The sequence below is a fragment of the Lissotriton vulgaris genome, chromosome 10 (assembly GCF_964263255.1).
Source record: "Lissotriton vulgaris chromosome 10, aLisVul1.2, whole genome shotgun sequence".
Lineage (NCBI taxonomy): Eukaryota > Metazoa > Chordata > Amphibia > Caudata > Salamandridae > Lissotriton > Lissotriton vulgaris.
Window position 1 is genome coordinate 111,486,228 of NC_141698.1, and position 21,938 is coordinate 111,508,165.

At 47.5% G+C, this 21,938-nt stretch overlaps 1 protein-coding gene across 1 annotated transcript in view; it reads left to right on the top strand.

The window, feature by feature from the left end:
- BRAT1 (BRCA1 associated ATM activator 1) overlaps positions 1-21,938 on the top strand; it is a 191,940-nt gene that overhangs the window by 153,933 nt on the left and 16,069 nt on the right. The window contains exons 11-12 of the mRNA XM_086940635.1: positions 4,718-4,820; positions 6,914-7,012. Coding sequence (XP_086796761.1) covers positions 4,718-4,820; positions 6,914-7,012 — 202 coding nt within the window. The remainder of the gene's footprint in view (positions 1-4,717; positions 4,821-6,913; positions 7,013-21,938) is intronic.

Consider the following 21,938-nt stretch of genomic DNA (forward strand, 5'->3'; position numbering starts at 1 on the left):
TGCTACCGCAGTTCCGGTTGCAAATCATTGACCAGATAATGACTTGCAGGTTTGGGGGCATTACTAGTTCCCATAGCGGCAGAGGTCTCCTTAGGACTCCTTCCCTTTTGTGAATCATGGGGCAGTTTTGGAGGTCTAAATACTGGTCCAGGAAATCAGTGCCCGATCTTATTGAAGTTTTCCAAAATGGAAACCTGTTTTGAAGCAGCCCTGGTTCCTCTAAAGAACACATGCTGCTTAAAGAAAGAAATGTTTCGTTTTGGAATGCAATAATAAGAATGGTGGTGTGCTGTCTCTAGAAGGCCTCCAACCCCGTGATTGGAACCAGTCACAGAACGTCACAAATTTTGACGTGCCTAATGAATCTTAATTAGGCAGATTGTTCTGTGACCTGCTGCTATTTGTTAATTTGAGAACTAACCCATAATCACATAGGTAGGTTTGCAAAATCTGATTAAATTTGCATAATGTTGATGCACATTTTGGGATCAAGATTTGCAAATCAAATTTTATCACACCCAGCCCCTAGTTAACTAGTACCCCCTCTGCGAGCCCTAAAAACAACTCCGAACCCCCGAGCCTTAAACACGTCCCTGATCCCCAAGCCCTAGAAACTTCCCCAACACCCCAGCCCTAAAACCGTCTCAGACCCACCCAGCCCTGAAAACAACCCCAACCCCCCCCCAGTCTTGAACCCCCCCCCCCAACCCAGACCCACTTACCTCAACGCGTCCTTTCCCGATTTTCCTCTTCTTGGGCCCACCCATTTCAGCAGCTAGACCGCACACTACCTTAACCATGCATATTAGTGGTTAAGGCAAGCGTGGTTGCGCTTGTGTTGTTCGGACATGCGTGGCTGGGCCCACATTATTCTAACCGTTTCCCGTCCTAACCCCTTACATGAAGGTTGCTCCGGGCTGTAGACAAGCAAATCACTACCTTTCCAAGTAGCTGCTTTGTGTGTATTGACCTAAAGCATTTCCCACTCTTTTTTATTTTCCTTTCATCACATCATTAGACTACCTACGGAGCAGATACGGTTACAAGGAGTTCCGGGTTCAGGCAGGTCTTGAAAAGCAAACTTGATTGTTGGTGGGTGGGTGGAAGTACAGTCATAGGTTCTGACTTTTGTTGGAGAACTGAACCTCAAAGTGATCATGTATTTGCAAAAAAAATGTATATAATTGAGTCCTAGTGTTTAAGACATTTAGATGCGCCCAAACCTTTTTTTTCTTGCTATCGAGAGTGGGACTCCTCAACCACTTCTGTGATTTCGTTGTTCTGAAAACAGCCAGGCTGTCTGCCAAAAACATACCCAACACAATACGTTATTCAAAATGAAGCCTGTTCCCGATCGCCTACCTGCCCCTGTGGTTCCCCAGGATTTTTCACCCTCAGGAAAGAGATGCCTACTATTTCAGCAAAAGCACCTCTGCATTTACTTCCTGCCAGTCAGGAAGTGCTTCACAGTCTGCATGAGCGCAAGAGCATTCATTTGGTAGGTCAGAGTACACTGGCAATGAAACTATTTTGCTCTTGAATGCCATTTAGGAATTAGTACTCTCAATGTTGCAATGTGCGTACCATTTAAGTTGAAACCATTCTAGTACCTGCCATGACTGAAATTCCCGGACGAGAGGCCCACCATGGCATTTGGCACAATACTCAAAATGAGAATGGGTTTTTCTTCAAACTAAGGAGCAGAAAAATGGGAGATAACCTCGTCAATGCAGTGTGAGGAACCTCTAGCTGTGAAGTTCACTTATTAAAAAGAAGGTGCATAGATTGGCCAATATCCTCAGTGAGTCAGCAACAGAAGTTATTGTGCATTTTTGGATAACGGAATTCTGAAAACATGGACTACCGTGATTAAAAGAGTGATGTCCAAGATACCGTGCAAGGGACAAAAATGGACCCACATCAACAACACAATTTCCCTCAAAGCATTGCCTCATTTGCGTTACCAATAACATTTATGAAGCTGCTTACTTCAGGTATAACGATTTCCACTTATGTCAAGTGTTCCAGAAAATGTCCAGTTTGCAAATGTACTAGTTAGTGCTGCTGGCATACACAGGCATTGGCGGGTTGAAACCTTACCTTTCATCTACAGTCACTTACAGGCATATGCATCAAAGTAAATACCGGTAGCAAATGGGCAGATTCTCAGAATCTGCCCCTTTGCTCCCGGTATTTTTGCATTTGGGATGCATCATCCCAAATGCAAAAATCGCAATTTAAGGAATCTCTAAATTGAGATTCCTTAAATTGCGATTGCATTTAAGGAATCCTAAATTGAGATTCCTTAAATGCAATGCATGAAAGTAGATAAAATAGCGAATTCGCTAATAGGGGGAGCAAATTACCATGAAGTTGGTCTTCATGGTAATTTGCTAAAACTTTGAAAAAAAGCACTTTTGTGCATTTTTCAAAGTTTCATGTTGCGCACACACATGCCCTTAGGGCATGTGTGTGTGCAACATATGGGCATAGATCTATTTCAGGGGTGCAACAGGGTATCATTTTGACACCCTTGCACCCTTGAAATTGCATGTGCAATTTGCGAGTACCTACAGGTACTCACAAATTGCTCATGCAATCTCCAATACATTCCTATGGGCCTGTAGGCCCATAGGAATGAATGGGACAGCATTCCTTAATTGCAACTAGCAATTTGCAAGTAGCAATTAAGGAATGTTTAGGAATCGCTATTTTAATAGCGATTCCTACATGCATAGGCTTTTGCTATTCCTAAATAGCGATTCCTTAAAAATCGCTATTTAAGAATAGCAAAAGGCTACGTTGATGCATCTGCCAGTATGTCTGTTGGTTCTATTATTTTCTCACCCTGGGCAAAATAGGTAGAAAATATTCCCTTTATAATTTTTTGCTTTCAACACTTTGGAGGGAAGAACACCTTTTCTTCTTCCATCTCCAGTCACTGGTCACTCACAGAGAAGCCGGTCCTGTTTTAGAAACACCGCTTGTCTCTAAAAAGAAGAGGATGACCAATGCCAGCTTTTTGCAAACTGCACAAAATCCCAACATAGTAATAGCCTGTATATTCTCTCAATCAATACGTTAGGGCAAGGAAAGGCTGTACCTCCCTTGATAGATTGCTATTTTATGAAGATTAATCAAATATTTTTGTTCACCTGTCACCTGTCATCAGTACCTACAATTGAAGAACGGGGCCTCCAAATCCACTTTTCTGCCGGACTCAAGTATGCAATCGTGTATAAGCACTGTGTACACTCTAGAGCATTTACAAACTTAACAAAGAAACAGGTCTGTGACATTCACTTAAGGTGCCCCTGGGAACACCAGTGGTGAGGGTGGCAGAGGCAGTGGAAAAGTTTACTGAAATTCTAAAAACATTTTCTACATGGTGTCTGAAATAGAAAATCTGATCGATGGGAAGCCTGCTACATGCAGATTGTTGAAGTCAAGTTTATTGCAAAAAAACCTAGAGCTGTCTTGTGGCTTCAGAGCATCTAGAAGCAATAGTTCCCGTCTGCTGAAACCACCAAAATTTCATAAAAAGAAATCTTATAATCAAACCTTCCCAGGCTTGGCCCTGAAAATCTGGAGCGCCCTTCCACCTGAAATCAGAATGAATTCCACAGTTGCCTCATTCAAGAAAGAAGTCAAAAGGATATTGATAAACTAATCTATACTGATGAACGCATGAACTATACTCCAGAACTTGATCTATCCCTTGCATGCACCCATGCTTACTTCTCGCAAACCACACTCTAACTCTGTTCTGGTGGTTGCTATCCACCTGGACCCTGTGGTCCGCTCCCTAGGAGAGATGTCCACACCTTGTCTGTGTTCGATGATGTTTATTTTTATACATGTCGCCTTAATCATTGTAAAGTGCTCTGATGGCCGCAAGGGTCTTGTTCGTTCTAAATAAAGCTTTATAAATTAAAAATAAAGAAATAAAGTGTGCCGAAATTGCTAATATGTTTTTTTATATTTTTTCGTGTGTCCTATGTGAGGCTTTCTGCAACCTGAGGACATGAGTCCAAACCAACTTTCTGCTTAATGTACTTCTGAGATGAGCCACCTTCAAAGCATCCTGTTTAATGACTAGGGACACCCCAAACTCATTTTAAATCTGCAGCTGTCTTGTATCTCCACGCTGTGGAGCGAAGGAACATCTCACCTATTTGAAGTCTCAATTCCAACTGACAATTTACTGTTCCAGGGAGCTCAGAAGAGAAATGTCTCAATTTTTATCATCTTGAAAGATTAAAAAAGAAATACTAATATTTTGCCATTCAGTAGTAGGGAATGCTTCTGCCACAGTTTATTGATACTTGCAAATGCTGAATAATTGGCTGAGTATCTCCTACTAAAAATGCATAGGTTTTGAATGATTAGACTTGGGGCACTCAGCACATTTTCCTGATTAGTTTTTGTGAGATTAATTTATTTCTGTTTAAGAAATGGAACAAAGTATTGAGTGTTTTTGTCATAAAAACAAACTCGACATTTTCTCATTACACTGTCACTATAAAAAAGGTATTGTAGTGAAGATGTGTTTGTAAAATAGCAAAGGATGAGCCAAAAACAGTCTATAGACCAGTTTCAAGTGTTTGAATGACATAGTGGCAACATTTTGAAAAATGTGTGATGTAGGACTGCCATAATACCCTGGCAGTCAGTTACTTTGAGGTATGGGTTTATGTTAATGTCTCTTCTTTTATAGATTCTGAACAAGTGCTTTCAGACAGCACTCAAATGGATAGTGAGCTCTTCTGAAACCGAAAACTTATCTGAACAGTGGGCTTATTGTGAGCAATTTCTCAAAGGTAAACTGTGTTACCCATTTAATTATGTATGGGCTCGGAGTATAATCCATGTTTTGTTAATGATAAATAGATACCGCTAGGCAATTCTGGGCTGGTGGAACAGTTGTTATTCTACATTGGAGCTTTCCCCCAAAGACTATGAGTTGGATTTTTGGAATAGGAAACACCCCAAGATCATACCCAAACCTACACCTACTCAAGCATTCTGCGACTCCCTGAACAATTATTTCATCGAAAAGATCTCCACTATAAAAGCCAGTATCCCAATACACATCTCCAACGAGACACCTTCCGTTACGCATAAGAACCCTTTTACTCTTGAATATTTCCTAGCCATTATTACCCAGACCTTCCTGGATCTTCTGTCCAAAGTAAAATCCGGATCCCCTACGTACTGTTCTTCACCACAAGTCCTACAAGATACCCTCTCCGTCCTTCCAAGCTCAGCCTTGCTCTTTTGAACTAGTCCCTTTCCAGGGTTGCGTCCCTAAAGCCTTCAAAGAAGCAATTGTGGTTCCCCTTTTGAAAAAACCTGGAGCAGACCCTCAGAGTTTGTCAAACTACCGCCCTATCTCTCTGCTCTCGAATCTGGCTATGGTACTGGAGGCCCTTGTGGCGAGGTGCTTGTCCAACTTCATGGAACAATCCAACTACCTAGACCCCCACCAAGCGGGATTTCGTCCCGCCCACTCTACTGATACGGTGAAATTGGCGGTCTTGGACACCCTACGAGACAAAGCTGCCAGAGGTACCCCTCAGGCCCTGGTGCTATTAGATATCTCTGCCGCCTTCGACACGGGCAACCATGGTATTTTGGTGGACCGTGTCAGGAAGGCTGGCATCCAGGGCTCAGCCTTTAGCTGGATCAGCTCCTTTCTTGAAGATCGCTCCCAGGCAGTCTGCATAGCCAAGTTTACGGCACCTACGCTAAGAACAACATGTGGGGTCCCGCAGGGATCCACACTATCCCCCCACCTGTTTAATCTTTATATTCTCCCCCTGATTCAGTCCCTGAAGGAAAGATAAGTGACCACTTTCAATTATCCAGATGTTTACAGTGAACGTTTACCATCGACAACTCACCTAAATCAGTCTCTGAATTCCAGGCTACTATGCTATACATCTGTCACTGGATGGACCATAACCACTAAAAGCTCAATCCAGGCAAGACTGAGTTAGTTCTGACTGGGTGCAGCCACAATTTCTGGCAGCCACACTACTGTCCCACGGAACTTGGGCCCCCCCCCACCCCCACCCCCACACACACACTCCCTCCTCCTCTGCCTAGAGCCTTGGTGTCACTATAAATAATGACCTGTCACTAAGAACGCAAGTCGGATCGGTGATCTCGTCCTGTTTCTTCCAGCTGCGAAAGATCAGAAAAATCAGCTGATTACTTACACAAGCAGCACTGATACATGTCGTGATAGCCATGGTGCTGTCACACTTAGACTATGCAAACTCAGTCTACCTGGCTATGCCACGTTTTCTAACCAAGCTTTTACAGATGGTTCAGAACCAAGCTGCTGGACTGATTGACCAGCATCCCAGGCCGCAATCTGCCACCCCTCTTTTAAGAAAGCTGCACTAACTTCCCATTCCTCACCAGTGGGCCTTTAAAACTGGCTGCCTAATCTTTAAATCTCTATACGGTCGTAGCCCGAAATTTATAGACAGTCTCATATCAAGGTACATTCCCTCACGTAACCTACGCTCAGCCCATCTTCAGCTATTGACTACCCCGCCTTTAAGCTAAAACGACAAGGAGGATGCAGTTTTGCCTCCTTGGCTCCAAGATTGTGGAATTCCTTCCCTTTAGAGATCCAGTCATGCACAGACCTGCGTTTTAGGAAAACTCCTAGGACATGGCTGTTTGTGCAGGCCTATGAATAATCTTTCCACTGGGTTTGGCTAATTCTAGACTCAGCGCCATGAAACCAACCAGTGTGCGTGTTCTTTTAAAACCCTTATAACATGACATAACATAACATCATTGGGAGGAATTCTATTACTTTGAAATTTAAAGAACGGTAGGGCAATATGCAATAGTGGCCCAAATTTACATCTAGTTCTCTCATATTTTCTCTTGATAGATTTGTCTCCAGTGCTGCAGAAGCGTCTGTGTAGCCCTGCCTGGGAAACCCGAGACTCTGCTCTGGAATTCATCACTCATCTGATCACCCACTTAAAAGGTGCATTTCTGAAAGACCTGAAGTTACTTTTTATTCTTAACATTTTATAAACATTGTTTCTTCAATGTACAATATAGCTTTGAAAACACTATAAACACCTAATCATAAAAAATGTGTTCTGTTGTAAAACTTATAATGCAGGTATACGTTTTAACTCTGTCGGAGTATCTTGCACTTGGCTAGAATTCATGAGATGATGGAGATCATTCCACAGCAAACAATGGAAAAACCATGCAGAATTTCAAAAACCTATTTAAGAACAACTTTATTAATGACTCTTATCAAATGCTGGATGAAGGGAGAGCATATTGACTGAGCCTATTGGATTTGTTATAAGTGTCTGATATAGTTGACCATTGCTTACTATGTCATCATGTCCTCCTGCTTCAGTATTGGGCCAAAAGTGCCAATATTGTTCAAATCTTATCGAAATGCACAATATTATGTGAAGATTAAATGCACACTCAAGCCTATAAAATGTCCTAATGCATAATATTTGCACCGAATATATTCAACCTGTACTTGGAACTACTATGGGTTTTTTGGAACCCTTGCCCAAGCATACAACTAGTATGCTGCTGATATGTGGATTTTTGTAAGTCATTAATAGTTTATAGTAAGACAAATTTCTCCAGTATTGGATCTTTCATAGATCAACATGCTGGAATCATTCTCCATCATTGAAGTCCCATGGTACCATAGTAAAGCAGTATGTATCAGTATCATAGTCTATCATAATCTATAATGGAAATGCAAAGTCAGTTTAACAGCTTATGTCCTTTTTGAAAAATGACCAAACTTGAACTATAATCAAACAGGAGACGGCACACTCTAGAACAATCCCAACAGAATGCTGAATCCTTCAGATTTTCTATCCCTTTTCATGGAAGGGAGTCTCCCTGACCTATGTTCAGTTTTTTCCTTTACAATTGAAGATTTATCTACAAATACTGTGTCTGAGACTTCAAAGAAAGGCCTCTTTACATCCTGCAAAACCTGTAGGAAGAAAAGAAAAGGCTACATGTGAATGATCCACACCGAGACTGTCTGTTCGAGGCATATGAGCTGCAGATTGTACACTTAGCATTAGATCGCCACCTGGTGTTGGGCTCGGATGATTGCATGTTGTCCTCTTGGAAGAAGTCTTTGTAGTCACGAGATAGGTGACTCCTCCTTTGGACGACAGTGCGCATGGGCATCGGCTCCATCCTTAGATTGTTTTTTTCCACCACTGGGTTCGGATGCAACTTTTCCGCTCCGATTCAAAAATCTACTTTTCAAGGACTTCGACGCGCAAAACTTTCCAAAAACAAAAACTTCAATATACATAGACTCGACCTCATCATTTCGATTCCGGTCGTCGACGCAGGCCTACCCACGTGGTGAGGCCTACACCTCATGGAAAGGACACCATTCAAAAAATGCCCCAAGTGTGGAGAAAAATTTCCACAAAGCAACCATCACGAGGTGTGTAACCTGTGTTTATCACTGGAACACGACATGTCGAGCTGCACAGCTTGTGCGTCCTTTCAGTCCAAGAAGACCATTCGAGATCGGAGGGCCCTATGACGCGAGATCAGCTCCGGAGCCGTTGGATATCTTGGACGAAGGTCCATGTGTCCCCGAGGAAGATTCCGATGATCTCCAGATCGTATCTGAGGCAGACGACGCCGATGACTCCATACCATCAGGTCAACGCGTGAGTACGACTGCCCCTACCCCAGCCCCAACACCTAAACCAAAGGCTAAGGTCAAAACTCCGCCTTCGAGACCGAGACATTGCTTCGAAAGACCCGCTACCGAGCTCGGCTCCAAAGAAAATATTAAAGCCTTCCGGTAGCTTCATACCAAGCAAACTGTACGTGCCGATATGGCCAGCTCCTTCGGCATCGAAACCGAAAGACGTCCCGGTTCCGAAAAAGACCCAGAAACCGTCGACTTCTAAAGACAATACAGCACCGAAACCAATGAAGCCTGTTTCTGATGCTTCCAAGCCGACCAAAACAGCTTCCAGTCCAAAATCTTCTGTGCCGAAACCTACAAAGCCTGCTACCGATGCCCCCAAGCCCTCGAACCAGGCCTCGATGCCGAAAACTATACCTTCGGTACCGAAAACTACGCCAAAGGACTATACAACAACTCCTAAGGCTAAAGAAAAGCAGAAATCAGGACCGGAGCCGAAAAAATTGGCGCCGAAAGCAATTTCTGAAGAAGAAGAGCTTTTCACACCTGATCCTTTGCAAAAGAAGATATACATAGACCCAGAAACAGGACATGTTTCCACCACCTCACACAGGAAGAGGAAGTCTGATGCAGCACCTACACCTCCAGTGCCTGTCAAGAAGAAGGACTCTGCCACATCTTCTATGCACCCTTCTTCTACTTTATCTCCCTCTCCTGCTGTCCTTTTAAACATTTCACCTCAAAATTCTCCTCTTCATTCTCCACAACATACACCTCCTCAGGATGCTGATGATGATTAGTATAGCATGGTGGGAGGGAAAGACCCAACAGGTTCACCAGACTGGGAGTATCCAAACCCACAGGATATACCAGATATTCCTGACCCACATATATATCCATCTAAACCTTCTCCTCCAGATGATTATATTGGGTTTGGACACTTGATTAATAGGGCTGCCATCTATCACAATGTCACCATGTATTCAGATTAGGCAGAAGAGGACTTTTTACTAGACACTTTTGAACATTCCCAAAAATCTGTACAAATACTGCCAATGATTAAAGGAGTTATTAAACATGCCCCAGAAGTGTTTAAAGATCCTGTGCGGGCTAGAATCATAAACCCAAGGATAGAAAAAAAGTACAGAGCAGTTCCTGGGGATCCTGCTTGCATTAAGGGACAGCTACCCTTAGACTCCCTAGTAGTTTCAAACGCTAGGAAAAGAGCAAATTCACAAACATCAGGAGAAGCACCACCTCCTGATAAAGAATCCAAAATCATAGATGCTTCAGGGTAAAGAATAGCTGCCCAAGCTAGTAATGCTTGGCGCATTGCTAATACACAGGCCCTCCTCGCAAGATATGATAGGGCTCACTATGATCAGCTAGAGAAGCTACTTCAAAATCTACCTGATCAATATAAGGCACAAGCAGATGACCTCATACAAGAGGGTAAGCTTATATCTAACGCCTCAATTAAATGCGCACTAGATGTAGCAGACACTGCATTCAGGGCAATAAACACCAGTGTCCTCATTAGACGTCACGTGTGGCTACGCATTTCAGGATTTAAGCAAGAGGTTCAGACTACTATCTTAAATCAACCATTCAACCAACACCAGTTGTTTGGTCCAGAAGTAGACACAGCTCTGGAAAAATGAAAAAAGACACTGATACAGCCAATTCTATGGGAGCTTTGCAGTCCACCCAAGCAAAAGGATCCTTTCGTCGCTCCTTTTACAGAGGAGACTCCAAACAAGCTGGAGCAGACAAGTCAGCTTCCTTTAAAATTAATACACAAGCATCCTCTAATAATGGATACTTTAGAGGAGGCTACAGAGGTTATAACAATAAGGGAAGAGGTTGAGGTAACAACAACAATCGATCCTCTTCCACCACCAAACAGTGACTTCCTTCAGCTCCCCAACAGCATACCACTCATGTAGGGGGGAGATTAACACAGTTCCTACCTGTCTGGAACTCCATCACAACAGGCAAGTGGGTAAGACAGATTATCCAGTATGGTTACTGCCTCATGCTGACAGTTACCCCTCCAAATATGCCTCCCAGACAGCGTCCAATGTCCGCAGAACATGTAACGATGCTCCAACAAGAGGTTCTCTCATTGCTACAAATAGATGCAATAGAGCTAGGTCCATTGCAACATCAAGGAACAGGGGTCTACTCACTCTACTTTCTAATACCCAAAAAGGATGGGACACTAAGACCAATTCTAGATTTGTGGCCTCTCAATCTGTACATACACTCAGATCATTTTCACATGATCACTTTACAAAAAGTGCTCCCATTATTGCAACAATGCGATTTCCTCACTACACTAGACCTCAAAGATGCCTACTTTCACATTCCCATTACCCTTCTCACAGGAAGTATCTCAGGTTTGTGCTACAAGGACAACACTATCAATTCAAAGTCCTTCCATTCGGGGTAACAACAGCGCCAAGAGTGTTCACAAAGTGCTTAGCAGTAGTTGCAGCACATCTCAGAAGACAACATATCCATGTCTTCCCTTACTTGAACGATTGGCTCATAAAGGCCAAGTCATTCAACCAGTGTGTTCAACACACATCCCACACAATTCAGACATTGCACAACTGGGGGTTTACAATAAACCACAACAAGTCACATCTACAGCCCGCTCATGTACATCGATACCTAGGGGCTACAATAAACACCAATGCAGCTCTAGCTTATCCCAGTCCAGCCAGGATACAGAGCATTCAAGCCTTAGTCACAAGGTTTCAAAACAAACGCTCTCTCCCAGCCAGAGTGTTCATGCAACTAATGGGCATAATGGCATCTTGCATTTTTATTGTACCATATGCAAGACTGCAAATGCGTCCTTTGCAGGAATGTCTAGCATATCAATGGAACCAGGCACAAGGACAACTGATGGACCTGGTGTTGGTAGACAGCTGCACGCATCGCTCTCTGCAGTGGTGGAACACTAAAAACGTGTCCAGAGGACGGCCGTTCCTCGAGCCTGTTCCACAAATAGTACTGACAACAGACGCATCCCTGACAGCATGAGGAGCACATCTGCTCCACCACACAGTTCAGGGAAGATGGACTGCTAGAGTTGCTAGCGATTTTCATGGCACTAAAGTCCTTCCAAGTACACATACTGAACAAGGCTGTCTTAATCCGGACGGACAACCTGACAGCCATGTACTACATACAGAAACAAGGAGGCACACATTCCCTGCAATTGTCCCAACTCGCCCAAAACATTTGGAGAAGGGCCATTCCACAAAAGATGTATCTTTTGGCAGAACACCTTCCAGGAGTTCACAATCAGATAGCCGATCTGTTAAGTCGACAGACACAACAGATTCACGAATGAGAACTACATCTGCAAGTTCTTCAACCATTCTTTCACAAGTGGGGTCATCCAGACATAGACCTGTTTGCCACACACGGAAACGCAAAATGCCCAACCTTCGCCGCCAGGTTTCCACACTCGTTGTCCAAGGGCAATGCGATATGGATGAACTGGTCAGTCAGATTTGCGTACGCTTTTCCGCCAACACCACTAATACCACTAGTGGTACGCAAGCTCAGACAACAGTCTCTCAAACTGATTCTGTAGCTCCCACATGGGCACGCCAACCGTGGTTCACCACACCAAAAACTGTCTCTCACACCATCAATGTTAATGCAGAACCATGGAGACATCAGGCCTCCAGATCCAAATCAACTGAATCTGGCGATCTGGCTCCTGAAGTCTTAGAGTTTGGTTACCTTAACCTGCTACCAGACTGTATGAATATCTTTAAAGAAGCCAGAACACCTACTACTAGAGCTTGCTGTGCTGCTAAATGGAAAAGATTTGCCATTTACTGCAATAATACTCAAATTGATCCCTTAAATGCTTCCATCCAAAATATTATCTGTTACCTTCTACATTTACAAAGATGTAATCTAGCTTATTCATCTATACTTTTACATCTTGCAGCCATTGCTGCATATCTGCAAAACAGACAACATATGTTGTTGTTTAAAGTACCAGCAATAAAAGCTTTTATGGAAGGATTAAAAAGAATTATTCCTCCTAGGTTACCACCCTCTCCAGGGTGGAACCTAAACATTGTCCTTACAAGGCTCATGGGACCCCCTTTTGAACCTTTACACAAATGTGAACTACAATTTCGCACATGGAAAACAGCATTCCTTGTTGCTATTACCTCTCTTAGAAGAGTTAGTGAAATTTAAGCATTCACTATACAAGAACCTTTCTTACAATTACACCGTAACAAAGTGGTTCTAAGAACTAATCCTAAATTCCTTCCTAATTACTCCTTTTCATTTAAACCAATCGGTTGAGTTACCAGTGTTTTTCAAAACCCAGACTAAGTAGCAGAAAGAGCTCTACACACACTAGATGTCAAAAGAGCTCTTCTCTATTACATAGATAGGACCAAGTCCTTTCGTAAAACAAAGCAACTATTTGTAGCTTTTTCTCCACCACATAAAGGCAATCCCATTTCAAAATCAGGCATTGCAAGGTGGATTATTAAATGTATACAAATATGCTATCACAAATCAAACGCACATTAACAGTTCCTCCTAGGGCGCACTTCACACGCAAACTAGGAGCCTCTATGGCTTTCTTAGGAAACATTACTGTAGAAGACATATGCAAGGCAGCAACATGCTCTACAACACACACCTTCACTAAACACTATTGTGTTGAAGTGCAAGCTGCAGTAGGCCAAGCTGTTCTTAAAACTCTCTTTCAAACTACTGCAACAGATACAGGTGACCAACGCTAGGGGAGGCACTGCTGCACAATCGATGCTAAGTGTACAATTTGCAGCTCATATGCCTCGAACGGAAAATGCTACTTAACAGTATGCATCTGTTCTTGGCATGTAGTGCTGCAGAGTTGTACACGCCCTCCTGCCTCCCCGGGACATGTGTCTGTTCCAGTTTCATCTTAATTAGATATACACGCATGGACATACTTTCTCTTTCTACTAACTCCATCATTTCCCATCATGGCGAAATAAAATCTAAGGATGGAGCCGATGCCCATGCGCACTGTCGTCCAAAGGAGGAGTCACCTATCTCGTGACTACAAAGACTTCTTCCAAGACGACAACAACATGCAATCATCCGAGCCCAACACCAGGTGGTGATCTAATGCTAAGTGTACAACTCTGCAGCTGTACATGCCAAGAACAGATGCATACTGGTAAGTAGCATTTTCCTTACTGCCTCTACCCTCAACATCAGGTAAAGGAGTGCAAAATATGTCGCAGTTTCTCTTCTAAAACCTTAAATGACAGTGAGGGAAGGCTGTTCTGTTATGTTATGTTATGTTAAGGTAAGCTTATAAAGCGCTCTGTCACCGTGGGTTTCCTGGTGCTGATCTGGTGCTGAGGGGGGCAAGGGAGATTAGCTAGATTGTGGGAAGAGCCATGTTTTTAAAGATTTGTGAAATTGAATGAGTGAATTGGAGGATTTAAGCAGGGGAGGGAGAGAGTTCCAGAATTTAGGGGCCAAATGTGCGAATCTCCGGCCTCCGGATCTGCAGAGTTTGATAGAGGGAACAACCAGGAGGTGGAGGTGAGAAGATCTGAGGTTACGTGAAGGGCAGTAGGGACTGATAAGGGATTTCAGGAAGGCAGGGCAGGGACCGGTTAAAGATTTGAAGGTGAGGCAGCCGATCTTGAAGGCTACCCTCGAAATGACAGGAAGCCAATGCAATTTGGTAAGAAGAGGTTTAGCGGATTGCCATTTCGGGATCCCGAAGGCCAATCTCGCCGCTTGGTTCTGGACGATCTGTAATCTAAAGAGAAGGGTCTTAAGCAGACCGTGGTAGATAGAGTTCGAGAAATCCAGGCGGGAGAGGACGAGAGCCATGATGACTTGAATCAGGGCTTCGGGAGTCAGGAGATAGGCCACCTTCCTGATCCTGCGCAGCTGATACATGCAGGAAGAGACCACCATCCCTATCTGGGGCTTGAGGGATAGCTCGGAGTCAATGGTGACCCCGAGGCTCTTCACCGAGGCCGCAGGGGTGGGGGGAGGGCCAAGCTCTGCCGGCCAGAAGTGCGGACCCCAGTGGGTAGAGCTCTTGCCAGGGAGAAGGAGCTCCGTCTTCCCGGGGTTCAATTTGAGTTGATTCTGGCTCATCCACTGGAGAATGTGGGACATGACCGCCTGAAAATTAGAAATAGCAGAAGAAGAGTTAAGAGGAAAGATGAGTTGCAGGTCGTCAGCGTAGTTAAAGATGGTGACGTCCCACTGCCTTAGAGAAAAGAGAAGAGGTCGGAGATACAGATTGAAGAGAAGAGGGGATAAGGAGGAGCCCTGGGGGACCCCGCAGAGTGAACGCTCCCTAGGTGCCCTGAAGGTACCCAAGCTGACTGTCTGAGACCTCCCGGTCAGAAAGGATTCGACCCATGCCAGCGCCAGGCCCTGGATGCCGGCCTGCTCGACACGGTGGAGAAGGATGTTATGGTCCACCGTGTCGAAGGCGGCCGACAGATCTAAAAGTACCAGGGCCTGGGGGGTACCCCTGTCAGCGCCGTCTCTCAGAGCGTCCAACACGGCCAAGATCACTGACTCCATGGAGTCTGAAACCGGCCTGGTTGGCCTCAAGAAAGTTGGAGTTCTGGATGAACTGTGAGAGACAGGCGGTGACGTGGGCTTCCAGGATTTTAGAGAAATAGGGCAGGAGGGAGATAGGCAGGTAGTTCGCCAGGACTGCGGGGTCGGCTCCGGGCTTCTTCAGTAGAGGCACCAGGACGGCCTCCTTAAAAGAGCTGGGCACCGTGCCAGAAGGGAGAGTAGAATTCAGCAGAGGGAGGATACAGTCAGGTAAAGTAAGGCAGATGTCCCGTAGTATGGATGGTGGACAACAGTCGTCCGGTGAGCCAGACTTGACACGAACGGCCAGTGTGGCCAAGGATTCAGGATCAAGAGAGGGGAAGTGTGTAAGGGAGAGTGCATTATGAGGGGGACAAACAGAATCAGCGCCAGGGAAGGTGACCGGGATAGTGTCCTTAATCATAACAATTTTCTCTAAGAAAAACGTGCTGAGCGCATTGCATGATTCCTGCGTATTAGCCTGGGTCGGGAGCGTCCTGGAGTCAGAAGTAAATTCGTCGAGGACTTTGAAAATCTCCTTCGATTTGCAGGGGGCTGATAGGATTCTTTTGGAGGCATATGCTGTTTTGGCCGCAATGATGGCTTTTTTGTATTTATTACGAGCGGCCACATAAGTGTCTCTGCTTGAAGGACAGTAATCTCTCCTCCACTTGCGCTCCAATTGGCGTAGCTCCAAATGTTGGATTTTTAGTTGGGAGTCAAACCATTTATGGGAGTTACTGTGCCGAGAGCGGGGGAACTTGGTTAATGGGGCAAAGATATCGCTAGCTGACGTGAGCCAGTGAGAGATGTTGCCGTCTAGCTCATTGATGCAGATATCGTTAGAGAGGGAGGGACGGGTCTGTGACAGGTGGGAGAGCAATTTAGAGGAGTCAGCGGCCCTCCACTTGCGGGCGGCACCGCCCTCCCGTGGGGGGACCCTGATATGACCATCGACAGAGATTATAGTCTCAATCAGGGAATGGTCAGACCACACACAAGGTGTGATCAGCGGGCAAGAAGACTTAACCCCATGAACCCAGATGTGGTCGAGAATATGACCACCACTGTGGGTGGGAGATTTGACAAGTTGTGTGAAATTTAAGCTCGAGAGGGCTTCGAATAGCTCAGTGGCATGAGGCCCGGCATCCTTGTGTTGGAACCAGTAGTTAAAATCGCCAAAAATGGCGACGCGGGGGGAAGAGGTGGTGAGATTGACAAGCTGTTCGGTGAAGGATGAGGGGAAGGAGGGCATAGGGTGAGGGGGGCGGTAGAGTATTATAAAAGTGACTGCACCCACCTCAGTTCCCAGGCTAAGAACCAGATTATCCACTTCAGGGAGAATCATGGAAGCGGTGGCTATGATTTTTAAATTCTTGCGTATTACCGCTGCCTCCCCCCCCCCCCCCCCGGAGCGGCCCCCAGGGAGATTGGTATTAAGCAGATAGTAATCTTGGAATCTTGGGGTAAAGCCGCCAGGATGTCAGGGAGGGAGTCGTCGGTGAGCCATGTTTCTGATAGTAAAAGAACGTCTGGGCTCTCGGCCATAAGTAAGAGGAAGATGTCGGTTTGGTGTCTAACAAGAGAGCGGGTGTTTAGGTATAGTATTCGGATGTGTGACTCGATAGGGACTGGTAGAGTATGTGGCGAATCCGACCCCAGATGGAGAGGGATATTCCCCGCGATTCCAAGTGTGGAAATGCGAGCCCTGATAGCAGGCGGTAGAGAACATGGGAGAGATTGTAGGCTCATAAGGGCAGAGGAGGTGTAAGAGATTGCAGAAACAGCATCCCTGGCCCCTGGACGCGGACGGGCGCAAACGGGCTGGACTTAGGCGCGACTTTGGCGCGAAGACGGCGCGCCCGCTGCGCACGTCCGCTGCGCTCCCTGGGAGGGGGGTCCATTTTGTAGAGCCGAAGGCGAAAGGGGCCGAGCGCTAGTCCGCTCGCCTGCTCCCTCACCCAAGATGGAGGCACACTAGGTCACGACCCAGGCAGAGCCAATCTCGTCTGCACTGGGCGGGCCAGGAGGTGGGGCAGAGAAGTCCCGCACTGGAGTGCAGCGCGACCAGGGAGGGTCCCAGCGCGCACTCTGCAGCGAGGTGGGGGCAAGCGGGGTGATTAAATGAAGTCAGATCCAATGTCAGCAGCTCCGGGACCTGCACAACAAAAGGAGGTTAAAAACAGGCAGAAATGCAGATACGGCAGGTAAGCGCGACTAAGCTGCCGGCTGTGTCAATGCGGCGCAAATTTTAAAAAGATAGCGTGCCCTGGTCCTGCTAGCGCCTAAGACACCCACTAGCATCTGATCGCCAGTGAAGTGACCGGCTTGGGTTTTTGTAGAGCCGAGGGCGGGAGGGGCCGAGCGCTAGTCCGCTCGCCTGCTCCCTCACCCAAGATGGAGGCACACTAGGTCACGACCCAGGCAGAGCCAATCTCGTCTGCACTGGGCGGGCCAGGAGGTGGGGCAGAGAAGTCCCGCACTGTAGTGCAGAGCGACCAGGGAGGGTCCCAGCGCGCACTCTGCAGCGAGGTGAGGGTGTAGGAAGGGGGAGGCTCTAGTTGGCGCAGTGCAACACTAGCGACAAGCAGGGACTCTCTCTTCCTCGTCAGGGCTGAGGGTTACCTTCCAGACAACCTCTGCTTACCCTCTAGGTAGTGTGGCTTAAGCAGTCGTAGGCTAATCTTTGGGGCACATAGGGTTAAACACTTGCAATAGTACACCTTTACAACCAACCCACCACACAACGAGACCAGACTGTATTCTGTAAAAATATATATCTTTATATAGATTTTAAGCAGGCTTGTGAATACAGTCCACGTACTTTATGATAACGGTTGCAAGTTTACTCAGTTCAGGTTACCACAGTTCTTATGCAGTTCTCTTGAGGCCCGTAGGCCGGTGTTAACCAAAGTTCTTGTGAAGCCGGCGGCTTCCAGGGGATCTGTCCCACGTCGCGTTGCCTTCCCGGGGTCGCTGATCTTTGCGGCTCTTCAGCCGAGCAGGTCACGGGTCATCCGGGGCAGCGGTGTTCTGTGGTGGCAGGGTCCTCTCCTCGTCGTCCGCTCCGACCCTGGAGACGGCGGCTGTGCGGCGGTGGCAAGTGGCAGTACGGTCCCCAAGTGCAGGACGTACCCAGCCAAGTGCCGGTGCAGCTGTGGGCGCACAGCTGGGCTGTCGGGCAGGCTACCGACCTTGCGGATTCTCACAGGGCAACTGTCCGTCTTTGCAGGTGAGTGGCTGCTCGTTATGCAGTCACCTCGAGAGCTCGGACCGGACGGGTCCTCCTTCGCTTTGCTCTCGGGCTCCCGGTGCAGCTGCGGTCACGGTGTTCGGGCCAGCGGCGGCTGGTCCTTACTTTGCTCTCGCTTGTGCTTTGGGCCCCGGTCACGGTGGTCAGGTGGATGTCGTTGCCTTGGAGGAGATTCCTCCGTCGGTGCTGCGGCGATGGTCAGCACCCGCAGTCGCTTTCTTCCAAGGGGGTAGCGTCCACTGGTCCTGGGACGCTGGTCAGGGGGCAAGTTCAGTTGCAAGCCCTTGGAGATCTTCTTTAGCAGAGTTTTGGCACAAAGTAAAGCAAAAGTCTTTTCGTAGTCTTTTCTTCTTCCTCTCCTTCAGCAGCAAGGCACCAGACACTGGCAAGAGTCAGCACCCTTCCTTGTCTCTCACGGTCCTTCTCGTAGGGCAGAGTCCTTCTGTGGCCCAAACCGGATCTAATTTTCAAGGAGCAGGGCTCCTTCGTTTATAGGCCAATTCTTTTGTTCTCGCAGGCCAGGGGGGCCTTTGCATAGCCACTCTCAGTCTTTGAGTACCCCGGTGGGTGTACTCCGGCTTCTGCTTTCAGTGTGAGGGGCAGGCGCATCAGACGCCCCACAGGAGGTGGAGCCAGCATTGTCCGGACAGGGGTGGCCAGAGTACCTTGTTGATGGGGGCTGCGCCCTTCCTGGCCCATGCGTCGGCAGAGTCATCCGCCGCTCCCCAGGAGGGTGGAGCCAGCATTGTGGTGGTCGAGCACAGCTACAGTTCGAGTCAAGAGGCACTCCTACCTCCCACTAAGGTGTAATCTGCGCATTCACCACCTGTCATCCCTCCAGCCCTGTCACTCACACATCCCAGACAGTCAGATACACATACCAGCAGAGGCGGGCTGAAATGGCTAAGCAAGCAAATGCTCACTTTCTAAAAGTAGCATTTGCAAACCCAAGATACTAAAATAGACTTGACTACAAGAAATATTTTATCATCCTGAGTTCAGGCATACTAAACATGACTCGCTACCATGCTCCTTGAGCCTGCGGGGATTATAGGGTGTAATAATCCCAGCAGCTCAGTCTGGCCTAATGGAGCAGGTAGCCTTCAATAGTGAAATACGGTCTTGGTTGTAAGTCACTACTAGGACATGCCACGCACATCAGGGCTTGTCCTACCTTACACCTACAACGCACCCTGCCCGCAGGCCTACCATAGGGGTGACTAATATGTAGTCAAGGGAAGGGTCGGTGCTGGCAAGTGGGGACACTTGCCCAGCTAGCGTGACAGTACGAGACCGCACGCGGGTTCTGCGGTCGCAGTTCCCAGACACAACTTTACGGCTGCTTCGGTGGGTGGCGCAACCAGCGCTGCAGGCCCACCAGCAGTATTGGCATCTACAAGCCCCGGCACTCTCTAGTGCACTTTACTAGGGACTAACAGTAAATCCAAAGAACCAATCATGGATACCAATCGCATGTACAATTTTACAGTAGGGAGCACTTGCACTGCGGCACGGATCAGCCGTGGCGCAGTGCCCTGAGTATCGGAAAACCAGCAAAACATCGGAGGCACGTCAGCAAAAAGTGGAAGGGAGACTCACGCCAAGGTGCCAGGTCTAACATGTGTCCCCTCCAGCTGAAATGTGGGGGGAACTACCCTTCCCCAGGGAGTTCCACATCACTAAGGCGGAAAAATCTGGACAGACCGTCAGCGTTGGCGTGATCGGTGCCAGGGCGGTGTTCCACCGTAAAGTCCATGCTCTGTAGAGAAATGGACCACCTCAACAGTTTCGGGTTCTCACCCCTCATCTGCATCAACCATCTGAGGGGCCTGTGGTCCGTCTGAACTCGGAAGTGAGACCCAAACAAGTAGGGCCTTAGCTTCTTCAGCGCCCAGACCACAGCAAATGCTTCACGCTCTATTGCACTCCACCTACTTTCCCGTGGAAGTAACCTCCTACTTATGAAGGCTACGGGTTGGTCAAAGCCCTCCTCAGTCATCTGTTAAAGAACAGCCCCTACACCATGCTCTGAAGCGTCTGTTTGCACTATGAATTCCTTGGAGAAATCAGGAGCCAGGAGCACGGGCGCCGTGCACATGGCAGTCTTCAGGGTGTCAAAAGCCTTCTGACAGGTGTCAGTCCAAATCACATTCCTGGGCTGCTTCTTCGAAGTCAGCTCTGTCAAGGGGGTCACGATCGTGCCATAACCCTTGACAAACCTCCTGTAATACCCAGTGAGCCCCAGGAAGGCTCTCACTGCAGTCTGGGTTTTGGGGGGTTCCCAAGCCAGGATGGTTTCGATCTTGGGCTGCAAGGGTGCTACCTTGCCACTCCCAACTTGGTGTCCCAAGTACACCACTGAACCCTGCCCAATCTGGCACTTGCTTGCCTTGATTGTGAGGCCTGCTCTGCGCAGGGCCATCAACACTTCCCAGAGGTGTCGCAGGTGTTCGGGCCAGGTGCCGCTGAACACCGCGATGTCATCCAGGTAGGCGGCACTGAACTCGTCCAGCCCAGCCAACACCTGGTTGACCAATCTCTGAAAGGTGGCAGGGGCATTCTTCATTCCAAATGGCATAACCCGGAACTGGAAATGCCCATCTGGTGTAGAGAATGCCGACCTCTCTTTTGCCCCATCGGTCAAGGCGATCTGCCAGTACCCAGACGTTAAATCAAACGTGCTGAGGAACCGGGCAGCCCCTAGCCGATCAATGAGCTCGTCAGCTCTGGGGATGGGGTGCGCGTCAGTCTTCGTGACTGAATTGAGTCCTCTGTAGGCCACACAGAACCGGAGTTCGGGTGTGGCTCCCGGCGCAGCAGCCTTCGGAACCAAGACCACGGGGCTGGACCAAGGACTGCTGGAAGACTCAACCACCCCGAGGGCAAGCATCTTGGAGACCTCCTCCTTGATGCAGGCCCGGACCCTGTCAGTCACCCTGTAAGCCTTGTGCTTCACAGGTAAGCTGTCTCCAGTGTCCACATCATGGACGCACCAATCTGTGACACTCGGAACCAGGAAAAACAGGTCCGGAAACTGCCCCAGCAACTGGCGGCAGTCCTCCTGTTGTTCGGCGGTCAGGGTGGGTGAGAGGTTAACTCCATCCACTGACCCATCCTTCTCACAGGCCACCAAGAGGTCAGGAAGAGGCTCCGACTCCTCCTCCATCCCGTCATCGGTTGCCAACAACATGCCCACTTCGGACCTTCGCAAGTGGGGCTTGAGGCGGTTGACATGTAGGACCCTCAAAGGGTTCCTGGGTGTCTTCATGGCCACCAAGTATGTCACGGGGCTCTTGCGCTCCACAACCTCAAATGGGCCTGTCCACTTATCTTGAAGGGCACAGGGCTCCACTGGGGCCAGGACATACACCTCCT